This window comes from Mirounga leonina, unplaced genomic scaffold (genome assembly GCF_011800145.1).
Source record: "Mirounga leonina isolate KUSES-001 unplaced genomic scaffold, KU_Mleo_1.0 Mir_201, whole genome shotgun sequence".
Lineage (NCBI taxonomy): Eukaryota > Metazoa > Chordata > Mammalia > Carnivora > Phocidae > Mirounga > Mirounga leonina.
The window spans coordinates 8,127,324-8,141,572 of record NW_023270504.1 but is presented as its reverse complement, the minus strand read 5'-3'; the positions used below and the strand labels follow the sequence as shown (position 1 = coordinate 8,141,572).

The 14,249-nt window shown below is 36.1% G+C and overlaps 1 protein-coding gene across 9 annotated transcripts in view; it reads right to left on the bottom strand.

Annotated features, from left to right (window-relative positions):
• The window catches only part of ITPR2 (inositol 1,4,5-trisphosphate receptor type 2), a 497,457-nt gene that overhangs the window by 89,469 nt on the left and 393,739 nt on the right, over window positions 1-14,249 (bottom strand). For all 9 annotated transcript variants that reach the window (XM_035028030.1, XM_035028031.1, XM_035028032.1 and 6 more), the window contains 2 exons: window positions 11,510-11,702; window positions 8,830-8,955 (listed from right to left, as the gene is read on the bottom strand). In XM_035028030.1, the coding sequence (XP_034883921.1) occupies window positions 8,830-8,955; window positions 11,510-11,702 (319 nt within the window). The remainder of the gene's footprint in view (window positions 1-8,829; window positions 8,956-11,509; window positions 11,703-14,249) is intronic.

Here is a 14,249-nt window from a genome sequence, read left to right as displayed (position 1 = left end):
AGAACTCAAAGATAATCTAATGTTGTACCTTGCACATAGTTTAATACTAATATGTATTTGTGAAATCAATAAACTTATAAACTTATAAATAAACTTATAAAGTTATTTAAAATGGCTATTGACAATATTGCCAATTGTCAATTGTCAATAATTTGTAATCATATTCTGTAAGAATAGTCACATTGGTTTTTAGCTGAAGCTTTAATGCAAAAATTAATAAATTGAAACTGACAAACTCTAGAGAAGACATTACGGATTGTTAAAGCCAGTTTTTACCCACTGAGGATGGGAGGGGGGAACTCTTCTTAATACTTTATATTTGTATCAATTTTCTATAATAAGCATTGTTCCTTTAATAATGGAAAAATTTTCTAGAATTCGCTCTACATATTTTCAAATCTTAGAAAGTATGAATTTTGTCCTTTATGGAAGAAAGTTCTAACAGCCAATTTGGAGACCTCAATTCAAGTCATGTAATGGAACTTTCCTATCCACCTCACATGACTCGTGTATAGTTCACTGTACAGAACATGCTGCTTCTTACCTCCAGTCCCTCTCCATTTCTCTGCCTCCCATGTAACTTCATAAGACTCTTTCCCCCACCTCAATCCAGCTAAAGTGGACATCCATCCATAAATCCATGGGTGGTCTTTACTATTGTGCCTTAATCATTTCTTTGTCCCTGAACTAGATCATGAGCTCCTTGAAGACAAGGACAGCTTTACCAACTTCTGTGTCTGTCTGTAGGGCCTAGTACAGTGCCTGGCACATAGCCACGCTTCATCAATGGTTGTTATTAAATCGAATGAATTAAAATCACCTTGAAGAACTTAACTTTCTTTAATACAAAGCATTTGAGGGAAAAAAAAGAATTACACTCTAAATTTGAACCTGATTTAAAAAAAAAAAAGTCATACGCTATCTGGAAATAAGAAATGCACATGGCAGCAGTTTTCTCCACTAACTAGTCTGCCTTTGCCAAACTGGGCAGGGACAGTTGGCATGGCCAATGTTCAGCTTCTGAATGGACATCTGGGATGTTCTCTAGCACCAAAAGCTGCTCTCAGCCCAAACCACCAACACTTCATTCTTCCACTTTGGGTGCAAGTTTCCTTTTTAGAGAAGCATATGTTAAATAAATAAACCAATTGACCAAACCAAAACCTATAGCCACACAAATAAGCCCTGCATTCCTGAATAAATGCAAACCAAGCTCACCCCCTTGGGAAACCTGGCCTCAGTGGCCTGTGATTCCTGGTGGAAATGACTACTCAGAATCAATCCATATCATTGGGAAAGGTCAAGGGAAAAAAATGGCTTCCCTTCCAAAAATGGTAAAGAGGAAATGAGGACAGAAGAAGCCAAAAATATTTAGAATGGCCTAAAAAGTGGTATACGTAAACTTTTTGTTACTACACCTAACTATGAGTTTCCTAAAGCCCAGTTAACACGTTGAATTGTGTGGGATAAAGGAGAGGCGACCTGGAACTGCCCTCAAGAGTTCACATCCTCAGGCTGAGAGGTCTTCTATTTTCCAAGGGTCAGCAGTGCCCTTCTGGGTACACCAGGCCTTTCAGTTGCCCGAAGGGGCCTTCCTGGGCATCTCCCTACCGTTCAGCCTCTCCGGAGGAGGTGGATCAGAGCGAGTCCAGTTGCCTTTCCAGTCTAAGCAGAAACCACACATTCCTGTCAGGTTCCCTCTACATGACAGTGTAACCAGGAAAGGCGGTGAGGGGATTCTTACTGCACTGAATTAGCCAGGGAAGGGGAAATTTCGTGAAAAGGAAGGAACACTAGGAAATGTTTGAGAATCTGCCTCTCCTCCAGAACATGCCTAAGATTGCCTCAGATCAGGGTTTCAGTCTCCTGCTGGGCACCGTAGCTTACCCTGCAGTCTCTTGAGAATGCCCAAAGCCTCGTTTCCGACCACCTTAGACTGCAAACCAGTCTGGGGAAGTCTATGGGAAAGCTGCATTTAATTAAAGGAAAAAATGGTATTTCAAAAAAAAGTTTGAAGATGTTTGTTGTTATTGTTCTTCCTTGTTCCTGAATCCTATTCTGATCCTCAACCACGTTTATAGCAATTTAATTAGCATTAACCTAAGGTGTTACGAATCAAAAAATTGCTGTAGTCTTTATAGTTGAATAAATAAAAACAAGTGCTTAGTGTTTCCCCCCACCAAATAAATAAATAAATAAAATCATGCAATCTGAGCTCTTCAAAGCCCAGCAATGAAAGGCCATTATCTACAGCAGGGGTCGGGGAGGGAGTGCACTATAAGCTGATCCCCTGAGAATCACCTTCCCCTAAGTATCTCCTTTTAATTATTATACACCACTACTCTGATGGAAGGGAGACAATATTCTCTCAGTTAATATTACAACCCAACAGTGAACCAGATCTAAGTAATTCCCAGCTTATGTGTGATCAGGCTGGAAAACATGCTTGGAGAAAGCTTACACAACCCATTGCCTCTGCCAACCCCCTGTCCTCACAGAGGACACAGTGACTCTGGAGAAGCCTGGAGGAGGGTCTGGGGTTGGGGAAGGTGGCTCATTTTGACCAAAGGTCTTTTTTTTTTTTTTTTGGCCCAGGATTTACCAGGTGATTTCATGATTAACATCTACACCCAGAATCCAGGGACTTTACGGTTGGACAGAATCCTCATATTTATCTTTGTTTTTAATTTTTTAAAAATTTTATTTATTTATTTGACAGAGAGAGACACAGCGAGAGAGGGAACACAAGCAGGGGGAGTGGGAGAGGGAGAAGCAGGCTTCCCGCCGAGCAGGGAGACCAATTGTGGGGCTCGATCCCAGGACTCTGGGATCATGACCTGAGCCGAAGGCAGACACTTAACGACTGAGCCACCCAGGCGCCCCAAGAATCCTCATATTTATTTATTTTTTCTTTTTTAACTTTTCATTTCAAAACACTTCCAGATTTATGTAAGAGTTGCAGATAGAACGCAAAATTATTATATACCCCTCACCTGGATTTCACCTTACATAACCACATTACAATGATCAATATCAAGAAAGTAATATGATACACCATTTTTATCTTTTCTTTTTGGAAATTGAAGAATAATTAACATGCAATGTTATATTAGTTTCAGGTGAACAACGTAATGATTCAACAATTTTGTACATTGCTCAATGTCATCAAGATAAGTGTACTTATCTTAATCCTCTTGATCAATTTCACTCATTTCCCTCCCCCATCTCCCCTCCAGCAATGATCAGTTTGTTATTTAAGAGTCTGTTTCTTGGGGGGCGCCTGGTTGGCTCAGTTGGTTAAGCGTTCAACTCCTGATTTCGGCTCAGGTCATGATCTCAGGGTCGTGAGATCAAGCCCTGTGTTGGGCTCCATGCTCAGCACATAGTCTGCTTGAGATTCACTCTCTCTTTCCATCTGCCCCTCTCCCATCCCCCACTCTCTCTCTAAAATAAATAAATCTTTAAAAAAAAAAAAGAGTCTGTCTTTTTGTTTGTCTTTTTCCTTTGTGTGTTCACTTATTTTGTTTCTTAAATTCCACATATGAGTGAAATCCTACTATATTTGTCTTTCTCTGACTTATTTCACTTATCCATTCATCTGTGGATGGACACTTGGTTTGCTTCCGTATCTTGACTATTATAAATAATGCTGCAATAAAGATGGGGGCGCATATATCTTTTCAAATGGAGTGTGTCCATTTTCTCAGGATAAATACTTGGTAGTTGAATTACTGTATCATCTGGTAATTCTATTTTTAATTTTTTGAGGAACTTCATACTATTTTTCACAGCGGCTGCACCAATTTGCATTCCCACCAACAGTGCACAAGGGTTCCTTTCTTCCCACATCCTCGCCAACACTTGTTATTTCTTGTTGTTTTGATTTAGCCATTCTGACAGGTGTAAGGTGACATCTCATTGTGGTTTTAATTTGCATTTCCCTGATGATTAATGAGCATTTTCTCATATGTCTGTTGGCCATCTGGATGTCTTCTTTGGAAAAATGTATATTCATATTGTCTGCCTATTTTTTAACTGGATTTTTTTTTTGGTGTTATTTATATATTTTGATATATAAATCAATATATTTTGAGTTTTTTTATATATTTCGGATATTAACCCCTTATTGGATATATCATTTATAAATATCTTCTCCCATGCAGTAGGTTGCCTTTTTGTTTTGTCTATGGTTTCCTTTTGCTATGAAAAGGTTTTTATTTTGGAGTAGTCTTAATAGTTTAATTTTGTTTTTGTTTTCCTTGCCTGAGGAGACATATCTGGAAAAATGTTTCTATGGCCGATGTCAAAGGAATTGCTGCCTATGTTTTCTTCGAAGGAGTGTTATGGTTTCAGGTCTCACATTTAGATCTTTAATCCATTTTATGTTTGTGTGTGGCATAAGAAAGTGGTCCAGTTTCATTCTTCTGCATGTAGCTGTCCAGTTTTCCCAGCACCATTTGTCAAAGAGCTTGTCTTTTTTCCACTGCATATTCTTGCCTCCTTTGTCAGAGATTAATTGACTATGTAAGCGTGGGTCCATTTTTGGGCTCTCTGTTCTGTTCCATCGATCTATGTGTCTTTTTTTGTATGTGTGTGCCAGTATCACACTGTTTTGATTATACAGCTTTTTGGTATAACTTGAAATCTGGGATTATGATGCCTCCAGCTCTGTGCTTTTTTCTCAAGACTGCTTTTTCTCTTCAGGGTCTTCTGTGGTCCCATATAAATTTTAGTATTACTTGTTCTTCTAGTTCTGTGAAATACAGTGCTGGTATTTTGATAGGGATTGCTTTAAATCTGTAGATTTCTTTGTGAACAATATTGGTTCTTTTAGTCTGTGAGCATGGAATCTCTTTCCATTTGTTTGTGTCATTTTCCAATTTCTTTCATCAGTGTTTTATACCTTTCAGAGTGCAGGTCTTTCACCTCCTTGGTTAAGCTTATTCCTATGTGTTTTATTATAATATATCACTTTTATCTAATCTATAGGCCTTATTCAAAGTTCATTAATTGCCCAACTAACATCCTTTTTCTGGACTAAGGTCACATAGTAAGTACATCAGTTGTCACGTCTCTTTAGTCTCTTTGAATTTGAGCCATTCCTCTATCTTTATTCGTAAGCTTCACGATTACTGACCAATTATTTTGAAGAATGTCCCTTATTTTGGGTTTGTCTAAAGTTTCCTCGGTTTATGTATTTTTGGCACAGGATGCCATGCCCTGGTCAGTGCATTGTACCAAGAGGCGCCCCATGTTGCTATGTCTCATCACTGGTGACATTAACGTTGATCACTTAGAGTGATTTCTCCACACTACTGTTTTTCCTCTTGTAATTAGTATGTTGGGTGAAATACTTTGAGACTATGTCAATAACCTCTTTCTCGTTATTCCTTTTCATCTAACATTCACCTATTAATTTTAGCATCCACTGATGATTCTTACTACAGTGCCATTTGCCAAATGGTGCTATCCTAATTCCTCCTACATTAATTAATTAGAATACTATTGTAAGGAGGAGGTTTCTCATCTCACAATCCATATGGACTCCTGGATTCTTATTTTATTCTATGGGTTATTTTGTATTATTGTCAACCCTTTTTTTTTTCTCAAAATTTCTGTAGATGTGGTCCTTGGGAGTCCTTTCAAGTTGGATCTTGTGTTCTTTGACACGTCTCCATCATTTTTTTTGGAAGGAATGTTAACGCTCAACTAATCCACCTTTAAATCAGCTCGAAGTGCTCCTGGCAAGTAGTCATCCAAACTTTGTTTGACAAAATCCGGTATTAGAGAACTTGCACATCCAGCACAGGATTTTCCTTCTCCAGACAGTTCTGATGTCCAAGTATGCTTCTCAGTTTTGACTTTGTTTTCTCAGTCTTTCTAGCTATTCAAAGTGTACAACTGAAGGTTAGAGGCTGAGCTCATCCTGACCAAAATTTTAACTGTATTCCTAGAGTTACAATTAAATAACTCATCCAGAACTGTAGTTAGATTAACCAAACATGACTTTGGGATTCTATATTACCAAAATGGCCGCTCATGCCTTCTCTTTTCTCTCAGCACCAGCGCCCCCTACCCAACACAGATACCTAAGATTGAGCCTCCACGTTGGTTATGACTGTTAACTTTCATCCAGTCTTTCTGAAGAGTAAAGTCTGTCACCTGATGATGAGGCACCTTGTTTTTCAGTCTTGTTTTGTTAGTCCTATTTCTCTCTTCTCTTGGAGTCTTACTCCAAATTCTACTACATGTGTGGTTTCAAGGGCTTGCTCAATGACCAGCTGCATCAGCAACACTTCAGAAGCTTGTCAAAAAATACATATTTATGGGCTCCACTGCTGAATTATTGGGCAAATCTTCTAAAGCCTCAGATCTTCATTCATAAAGATGAAGTGCTTACTTTACAGAATTGTCAGGAAGAGTGAGTGAAATTATGTATGGGAAGTGCTTAGCATTCTGCCTGACCCAATCTAAATGGTAAACAACATCAGCTGCTATTATTATTATCAATATTACTATTGTAACTGTTACTTGGCAAGTATCAAAAATGCATCAGGTGTTTTACTTTCTCCTGAATGAGTAAAAAGTAGATGTCTAGAGGGTGGCATTGCCCATTACCATTATAGTTCACATACAATAGGTGGCAGCAGAGGCTATATGCATTGGTTCTCGTGGTCAAGTAAGGGTTATCATGGAATGGAACTCATAAAAAAATATGTTCTGTATGAAGATTTGTTCTCTTCCGGTTATCTATATACTTCCAACCCAATTATCTATGTATAGAAAAGTCCTGGATGGGAAACGAAAGAGTTAACCTTCTACTCTAAGATCTACCATTTTTTTAGCCTCTCAGGGATTCCATCTCTTCATCTGTCAAATGAAGATTTGATATTAGATGATCTCTAGAATTGCTTCCATATCTAAGACTTTATGCTTCTGTTAACTGGGACTCTACAATTTACTCTCAACGTTCTGTGCGCAGATGATACCAATTTATCATTTCATGTTGGACTTCTCTCCTTACAAGGGTTACATTCTTCTGTGCCAAGAAGGCTATCATCACTAAATAAGACTAAACACAGTGAAAAGAAAGCTCTTTCCACTTCCTGCTGTATTTGCAACTTCCCACAATGGATGGCCAAATATTTGCTCTGCTTTCATTTGCTATTTCACTCATCACACATCTGCTCCACCGCCGAGTATTCTTCTTTCGGCACTGGCATGCCTTCAAAAAAATCAAATTTTTTAAAAAACCATTCAAATTATATCTAAAAGTTAGGACTTTGATATCTAGTATCTGTAATGGAGCTTTGAAATAGCAAATTACTCCTGGACTCCCATCTCCCTTCATGCTCACCTCCAGTTCATCTGAAATAGGCTTACATACCTGTTGTTTTCATCATACCCTCACTTTCACTGGGCTTCTCCTTGTAGTATTAATATTTACCTTGTAATGACAATGACATCAACAATAACTAAGCTTCACAGAATGCTTACCAGGCACTATTCTAAATGCCTGACCTAGATAGCATCTCATTAAATTCTTACAACAGTCCTACAGGTGAGATATGAAAGCAATTTGTGGTTCCTGTGTCCTGATGTCATTCATCTTTTCCTTCAAGGCCTTCTTTCTGCACACATTTCAAAGTTACTTACCTGATTGTATCCCAAGGCTGTAACATATTTTCCCATGCACTTTGCCAGACTTAAACAAAACTTAATTCCCATGGTGCCACCCATTAGCATATTTCACCTCTACATCCCATTTCACCTAAGATGGGATAATTTCTCTTGTCTTTGCTTTTGTAAAACTTCATTTATTATTAGTTTAATAATATTAATTTCAGTCAATCATCCTTGTAGAGACATCCTAGACTGGGAGATCTGAGATATTCTCTATGATCATATTCTGTCCTATGCTGTACATTAAAAAAATTTTTTTTCAAAGTCCATGTGTGCTCATTATAGAAACCTTAGACAAGATAGAAAGCAAGGAAGAGGGTTAAATATAAACTCCACTATTTAAGGTAATCATGATAAATATTTTGGCACTCATTTTCCCATATAATTGAGATGCCATATTTAAAATGCTTTCAGTCATATTAATCAGTAGAAATAATTCTTTTTCATTGCCTTGCTTGCCAGTATAGCATAGTTCCAAGAGCTCTTCTGTATATGAGCTTTTTGAAAACTAACATTTCTATTGACCGTAGTTTTCTGCCTAATCTACTTATCATCATGCTCCACTTTCAATGAATACAGAAAATTTTAACAAGAATTGCATTATTATTTGTTTCAGAAGTACAGGTCTGTGATTCAACAGTCTTACACAATTCACAGCGCTCACCATAGCACATACCCTCCCCAATGAACAAATAATACATTATATGTTAAAAAAAAAAAAAAGAAGGTAGTAGGAAGGGAGAAATGAAGGGGGTGGAATTCGGAGGGGGAGACGAACCATGAGAGACTATGGACTCTGAGAAACAAACTGAGAGTTCTAGAGGGGAGGGGGTGGGGGGATAGGTTAGCCTGGTGATGGGTATTAAAGAGGGCATGTACTGAATGGAGCACTGGGTGTTATATGCAAACAATGAATCATGGAACACTACATCAAAAACTAATGATATAATGTATGGTGATTAACATAACATAATAAAAAATAAATAAATAAATAAATAAATAAATAAATAAATAAATAAAAATAATTAAAAAAAAGAATTGCGTTATTATTATTTTGAAGCTCTAAATAGCCAAGGAATGGATTATCAAGAGTATTATTTTTAGAACTTTAAAATATTTATCATTTAAAGAAAGACAAGCACTTGCCTTCATCTCCATCATCTCCAAATGGGTAGAAGAGTGCAACAGCTAAATTGATGAACACAGCCAAATTGAAGGATATGCTCCCCCAGAGGGATATGTGCCTCGAGAACCAGAACAGTGCAGGGTTATCTAGTAAGCAAAAAGTACGATGGGACAAAATGGAATAATTAATTTTGGTTTCAACACATGAACTCTATGGAAACAACATTTTACCAAATGTGTTTTTGCAAAGTAGTATAAAAGTATACTGAAACAAATATTCAAAATGATTTATATAAGAAAGTTTATAATCAATACTATAAGGGGGTTTTCGATTTGATTCCTTTTTTTATTCTTCAGTCAATTTACACCTAAGCCATGGTAAAAGGGTGAGAAATTTTGCAATTGCTAAACATGGTCAGAATAAGTGATTCTGTAACAATTCTAATACATCCCTAGAGCAGATTAAGGGAAACACGTTAATGGCTGCCTGGGGCATCTCTTCACAGAATAGTATATATCACTTTATAATTCAGTAATATTGATAAAACGGTCCCACTCCCATGCTTTACAGTCAAATAAAAAACCCAAGCCAGATACATGTCTGATGAAAACTCTTATGACCCAGTCACAGTTACCTGAAATCCAGACACTGAAGACCATGGCCTAGAACTGCTTATTGGGAACTAGTGATTTATGATACCTAAGTTTTAAACCGTAATGCTTCCTAAGCACTTGGGTTTGGAACAGCAGAAAAAATGTGAAAGATACAATAGGAAGTACTAATAAGTAGGAGAGTCTTAACCGAATATTTTCAGAAAAGAGATTCCATATTTATCTTCAGAAATGAATTAGTAAATTCATCTACTGAACATAGTTGACCCTAACCCAAAATCAGTTCTTTCTACCTCTCCTAAATAATTGAAGAGATATGCAGTGCATACAAATTTGACCACATGACTTTTCCAGGTCTTGTCCCTTCTTAACTCTTAATATCTAAACATAAGATCTAAAATATTGGAGTTACTTGAGGGAGAAAGGCACATCAACTTTCAAATAGAAATTATAAACTTTTCAAATTAGGTTCTGTGAATTCCAATCTGGGATCTTCTACTTACTTCTAAACTGTACTTCCCTTCAGTATATGTTGTTTTCCTTCTCTTAGACTGAAGCATTCCAACCCTGGAATAGGCTGTGATTTGCCATGGCATTTAGTTGACTAACGTATGTTATGCTGTAAACATCTGCATCTCCATCATTTTTGAATTAGGAGTCTTCGTTTTAAAAAGGAGAATGTTAAGACAAAATTAGAAGATGTTGATGCATATATTTGCAGTATATCCATCTAATGAATTAGTTTCTATCTGTAACCTTATAGTAAGTTGCTTCTAAATTTTCAATGTAATATGTGCATTGGAAATTATTTTAAGATTTGTTTTCCAATAAATGATAAGATATTTATCCAAAAAAGAACAAACCCCACAAGCACTACATCCTTATTCAACTTACTTTTGTCAAGGATAAAATGTGTGCTTTTCAAATGTCCCAAATAAAATTGTTGAGTCCTCACATATTCTGGACACTCAAAATTTTCTCTGAATCCCCTAAGGTTCTACATGGCAAAATACTAAGGGAGAGTCATTTCTTTATTTTTTCAAATATTCTGATAAGAAAGCCTAAAAATGCATGCATATGCATATGCAAAATGCATATAATCTTATATCCAAAGATGATGTGTCTCAAGCTCCACTCAAATTCATAAACCATGCTCATTAAAGTTCCTAGAAAACTAGAAGCACTGTTGAACAGAGGTATTGAGAACATAGGCCTGCTTGTCTGGAAGACTTCCCCCAAAGATAGCAAAGACCTAATCAACAGTGTCTCCCTATTATATTTTGTTAAAAACTCATGATATATGGGAAAATAAACCAAAGCTTAGTGTAATAAAACTTTTTAAGTTTGAAAATTCTGACACTTACTCCCTCAACTAACTCCAATATTTTAGATCTTATGTTTAGATATTAAGAGTTAAGAAGGGACAAGACCTGGAAAAGTCATGTGGTCAAATTTGTATGCACTGCAGATCTCTTCAATTATTTAGGAGAGGTAGAAATTTCCAAATAGACTTGACCCCTTGAGATGTAAGTAATGGGAACTATTATCATGCTACTTTTTAACTGTAAAATGATAACATTGCCTTATGGGAATATAAGTGCCACAGAATTTTTAGTCAGATTTGGAAAGGTAAAGATATGTTGAAAGAAAGAATGACTTTCAAGAAAACATCAATCTACTCCATCGTAAGATCATAAGACAACGGAGGACAAGCATGCTGGTGCCAATGCCCCTCCATACCACTCACCGATTGTTAAAGCCAGTCAGAACCTAGCCAAGGACTGCAAAGCTGCAGCTGCTCAGCAGTTGAAACATACAGCTGCAACCCTGCATTTCATAATATTTATAAAACTATAGGATCAGCATGAAAAGATGATCTAATTAGTCTTCTGTTTTTATTAAGCCACAGGTGTCTCAGCTCCCACCCAGGTGTAGACTGAGCTTACACTCTTAAGGCTTTAAGGGACTTCAGTAACATCAGAAGGTAAGAAATTAAAAACCAATTTAAATGAATGCTGTCACGTATTCCAGAGTACCAATATATCTACCGTTACGCTCAAAACTAACAATTTTGGTTTACTGTACTTACTCCTGATTTTTTTCTGCCACTTCATTTCATTGTAGAGATCTTCCGTTTGCTGGAAAAAGTCATTCACTTTACTTCCTTGTTCATCCCTTTCAGTTGTATTGAACACACGGCACTTGGATTCTCGTGTAAGGTATTCACATATATTGGGGACAGGAAAAACTATTTGTTCCATCGTCCTATCATGCCGAACAATCTGAAAATATTAATTTGCATTTGTCAGTCTTGGACTATTTTTTTGTTTTTAGCATGAGCTTATGAATGATATTTTACGAATTCAGGTTTAAAAAAATATGCCACTCCAAACAAAAAACCAAAAATAAAAAAATATGCCAGCTTGAAATACCTAAAGCAATTCTTTAGTGTACTACTTTTCATTGTTGTCTTTAAGAAAAATTAACTGATGAATGTATCATGAATATCTTATAAATAACAAAACCCCAAATCTTTATTCTTTTTGGACTAACATTAAAATTTTGCCACCCATTTTTATTTCCATGAATTACAGCAGAGAACTAAGAACTAAGTGATTGGCTACATAACCTTAAACACAGTACTTAGTATATCTGTATCTTATTCTTAGCTTGGTCTTCCTAAAAGAGCTATTGCTGTTAGGGACCAAATGACATACTCAACATGATGTGCCTTGAGTTCTGCAGAGAAAGGTGCTTTGTATTATTAAAATGTTTTCCTACGCATGGTAAAACATATTTTTGTAGGTTTCATATCCATTCAAGTATATAACTGGATGTAAATATTCATTATTTTGAACTTGTCTTATTTGATATTTGTGACAGTGTAATGTTAGACTAAACAAAACAAAAACAGGATGAATATTTTCACAGAAATTTACTACGTAACAAGGTTTTATGTTGACTAAATCTCAAGATTCATATTCATATACTCTGCTCAGCCCTCAAGAATGAATCAGGATTGGTCTAAGCCAGAAGGGTCCTCCTATTCCCCTTCACCACGGGCTGATACAGGGGTAAACATGTTACTAGTTCCAGGAAGTGAGGCACAAGTAGAAATATGCTGGTGATGGGCGGGGAAGGGGAATCAGGAAAAGGCAGACAGCCACATGAGACAAACAACATAATAACAACAAAAAACTAAACACACAACACAAAAACACTTCTTTTGGCCTGTATCCTCTTTCTTCCCACTTAGAACAAAAGGTAGTATAAGGGCCTTTTCCTTGCTGGCAGCCATTTTGCAACCATGAGGTAAGATATCACCAGCGTAATAAGGAACACCTAGAGAGAGATGGGAAACACCTTCATATTTAAAGACATCATTGAGTCATGAGTCAACTGTAGAACTACTGGTACCTTCAGACTTCCTTTTATGTGGGATAATCAAATATTTTTATTGTTCAAATAATTGTCAGTCTGGTATTCTGGTACTTGTAATTGAAGTTATCCTAAATAATATGTTAAATATGCAAACTACATACTAGGATGCTATCATAAAACACACAAAATGAAATTTAGTAGTGGTAAATAAAATTCCTGAACATAGGTTAAAGAAATCAATTGTACAAAAGAAAAATTGGACCTATTTGGTATTGTAGGGGGAAAAAAGGTTTGCTTGATCCAACAGTGTCAAACAAACAAACAAACCAAAAATCTCAGGATGCATTTAAGAAATAGTGTTTCTATCCCACAATCAAGTGGGATATATTCCAGGGATGCAAGTATGCTTCAATAACCACAAATCAGTCAATGTGATACAACACAGTAACAAAATGAAGGATAAAAACTTAATAATCATCTCAATAGATGCAGAAAAGGCATTTGAGAAAGTTCAACATCCATTTATGATAAAAATTCTCAACAAAGGGGGTATAGAGGGAACATATCTCAACATAAAAGCTATATATGACAAGGTCACAGCTAACATCATACTCAACAGTGCAAAGCTGAAAGCTCTTCCTCTAAGATCAGTAACAAGACAATGATGTTACCACTTACCACTTTTATTCAACATAGTATTGGAAGTCCTAGCCAGAGCGATTAGGCAAGAAAAAGAAATAAAAGGCATCTGAATTGGAAAAAAGAAGTAAAACGGTCACTATATCTAGATGACATGATATTAAGTTTTCTTAATATCCCATCAAGAAGCTATTAGAAATAATACACAAATTCAGAAGTGGCAAGATATAGAAATCAACACATAAAAATATGTTGCATTTCTATATATTAATAATGAACTATCAGAAAGAGAAATAAAGAAAACAATCCCATTTAGAATTGCATCAAAAAGAATACAATACCTAAGAATAACTTTAACCAAAGTGGAAAAAGATCTATATATTGAAAACTATAAGACATTAATGAAAGGAATTGAAGAAGCCACAAATAAATGGAAAAATATTTCATGCTCATGGATTGGAAGAACTAATATTTTTAAAGTATCCATACTACCAAAGCAACATATAGATTCAATGCAATCCCTATCAAAATTCCAAGGCCTTTTTTCAAATAGGACAAAGAGCCCTTAAAAAAAAAAAAAAAAAGAACAACCAGTTTTAAAATTTGTATGGAACCATTAAAGACCCCAAATAGCCAAAACAATTTTGAGAAAGAAAAACAAAGTTGGTGGTTTCACACTCTCTGATTTCAACTATATTACAAAGCTATAGAATTAAACAGTGTGGTATTGACATAAAAACAGAAATACAGATCATTGGAACAGAATAGAGAACCCAGAAATAAACCCATGAATATATAGCCAATTAATT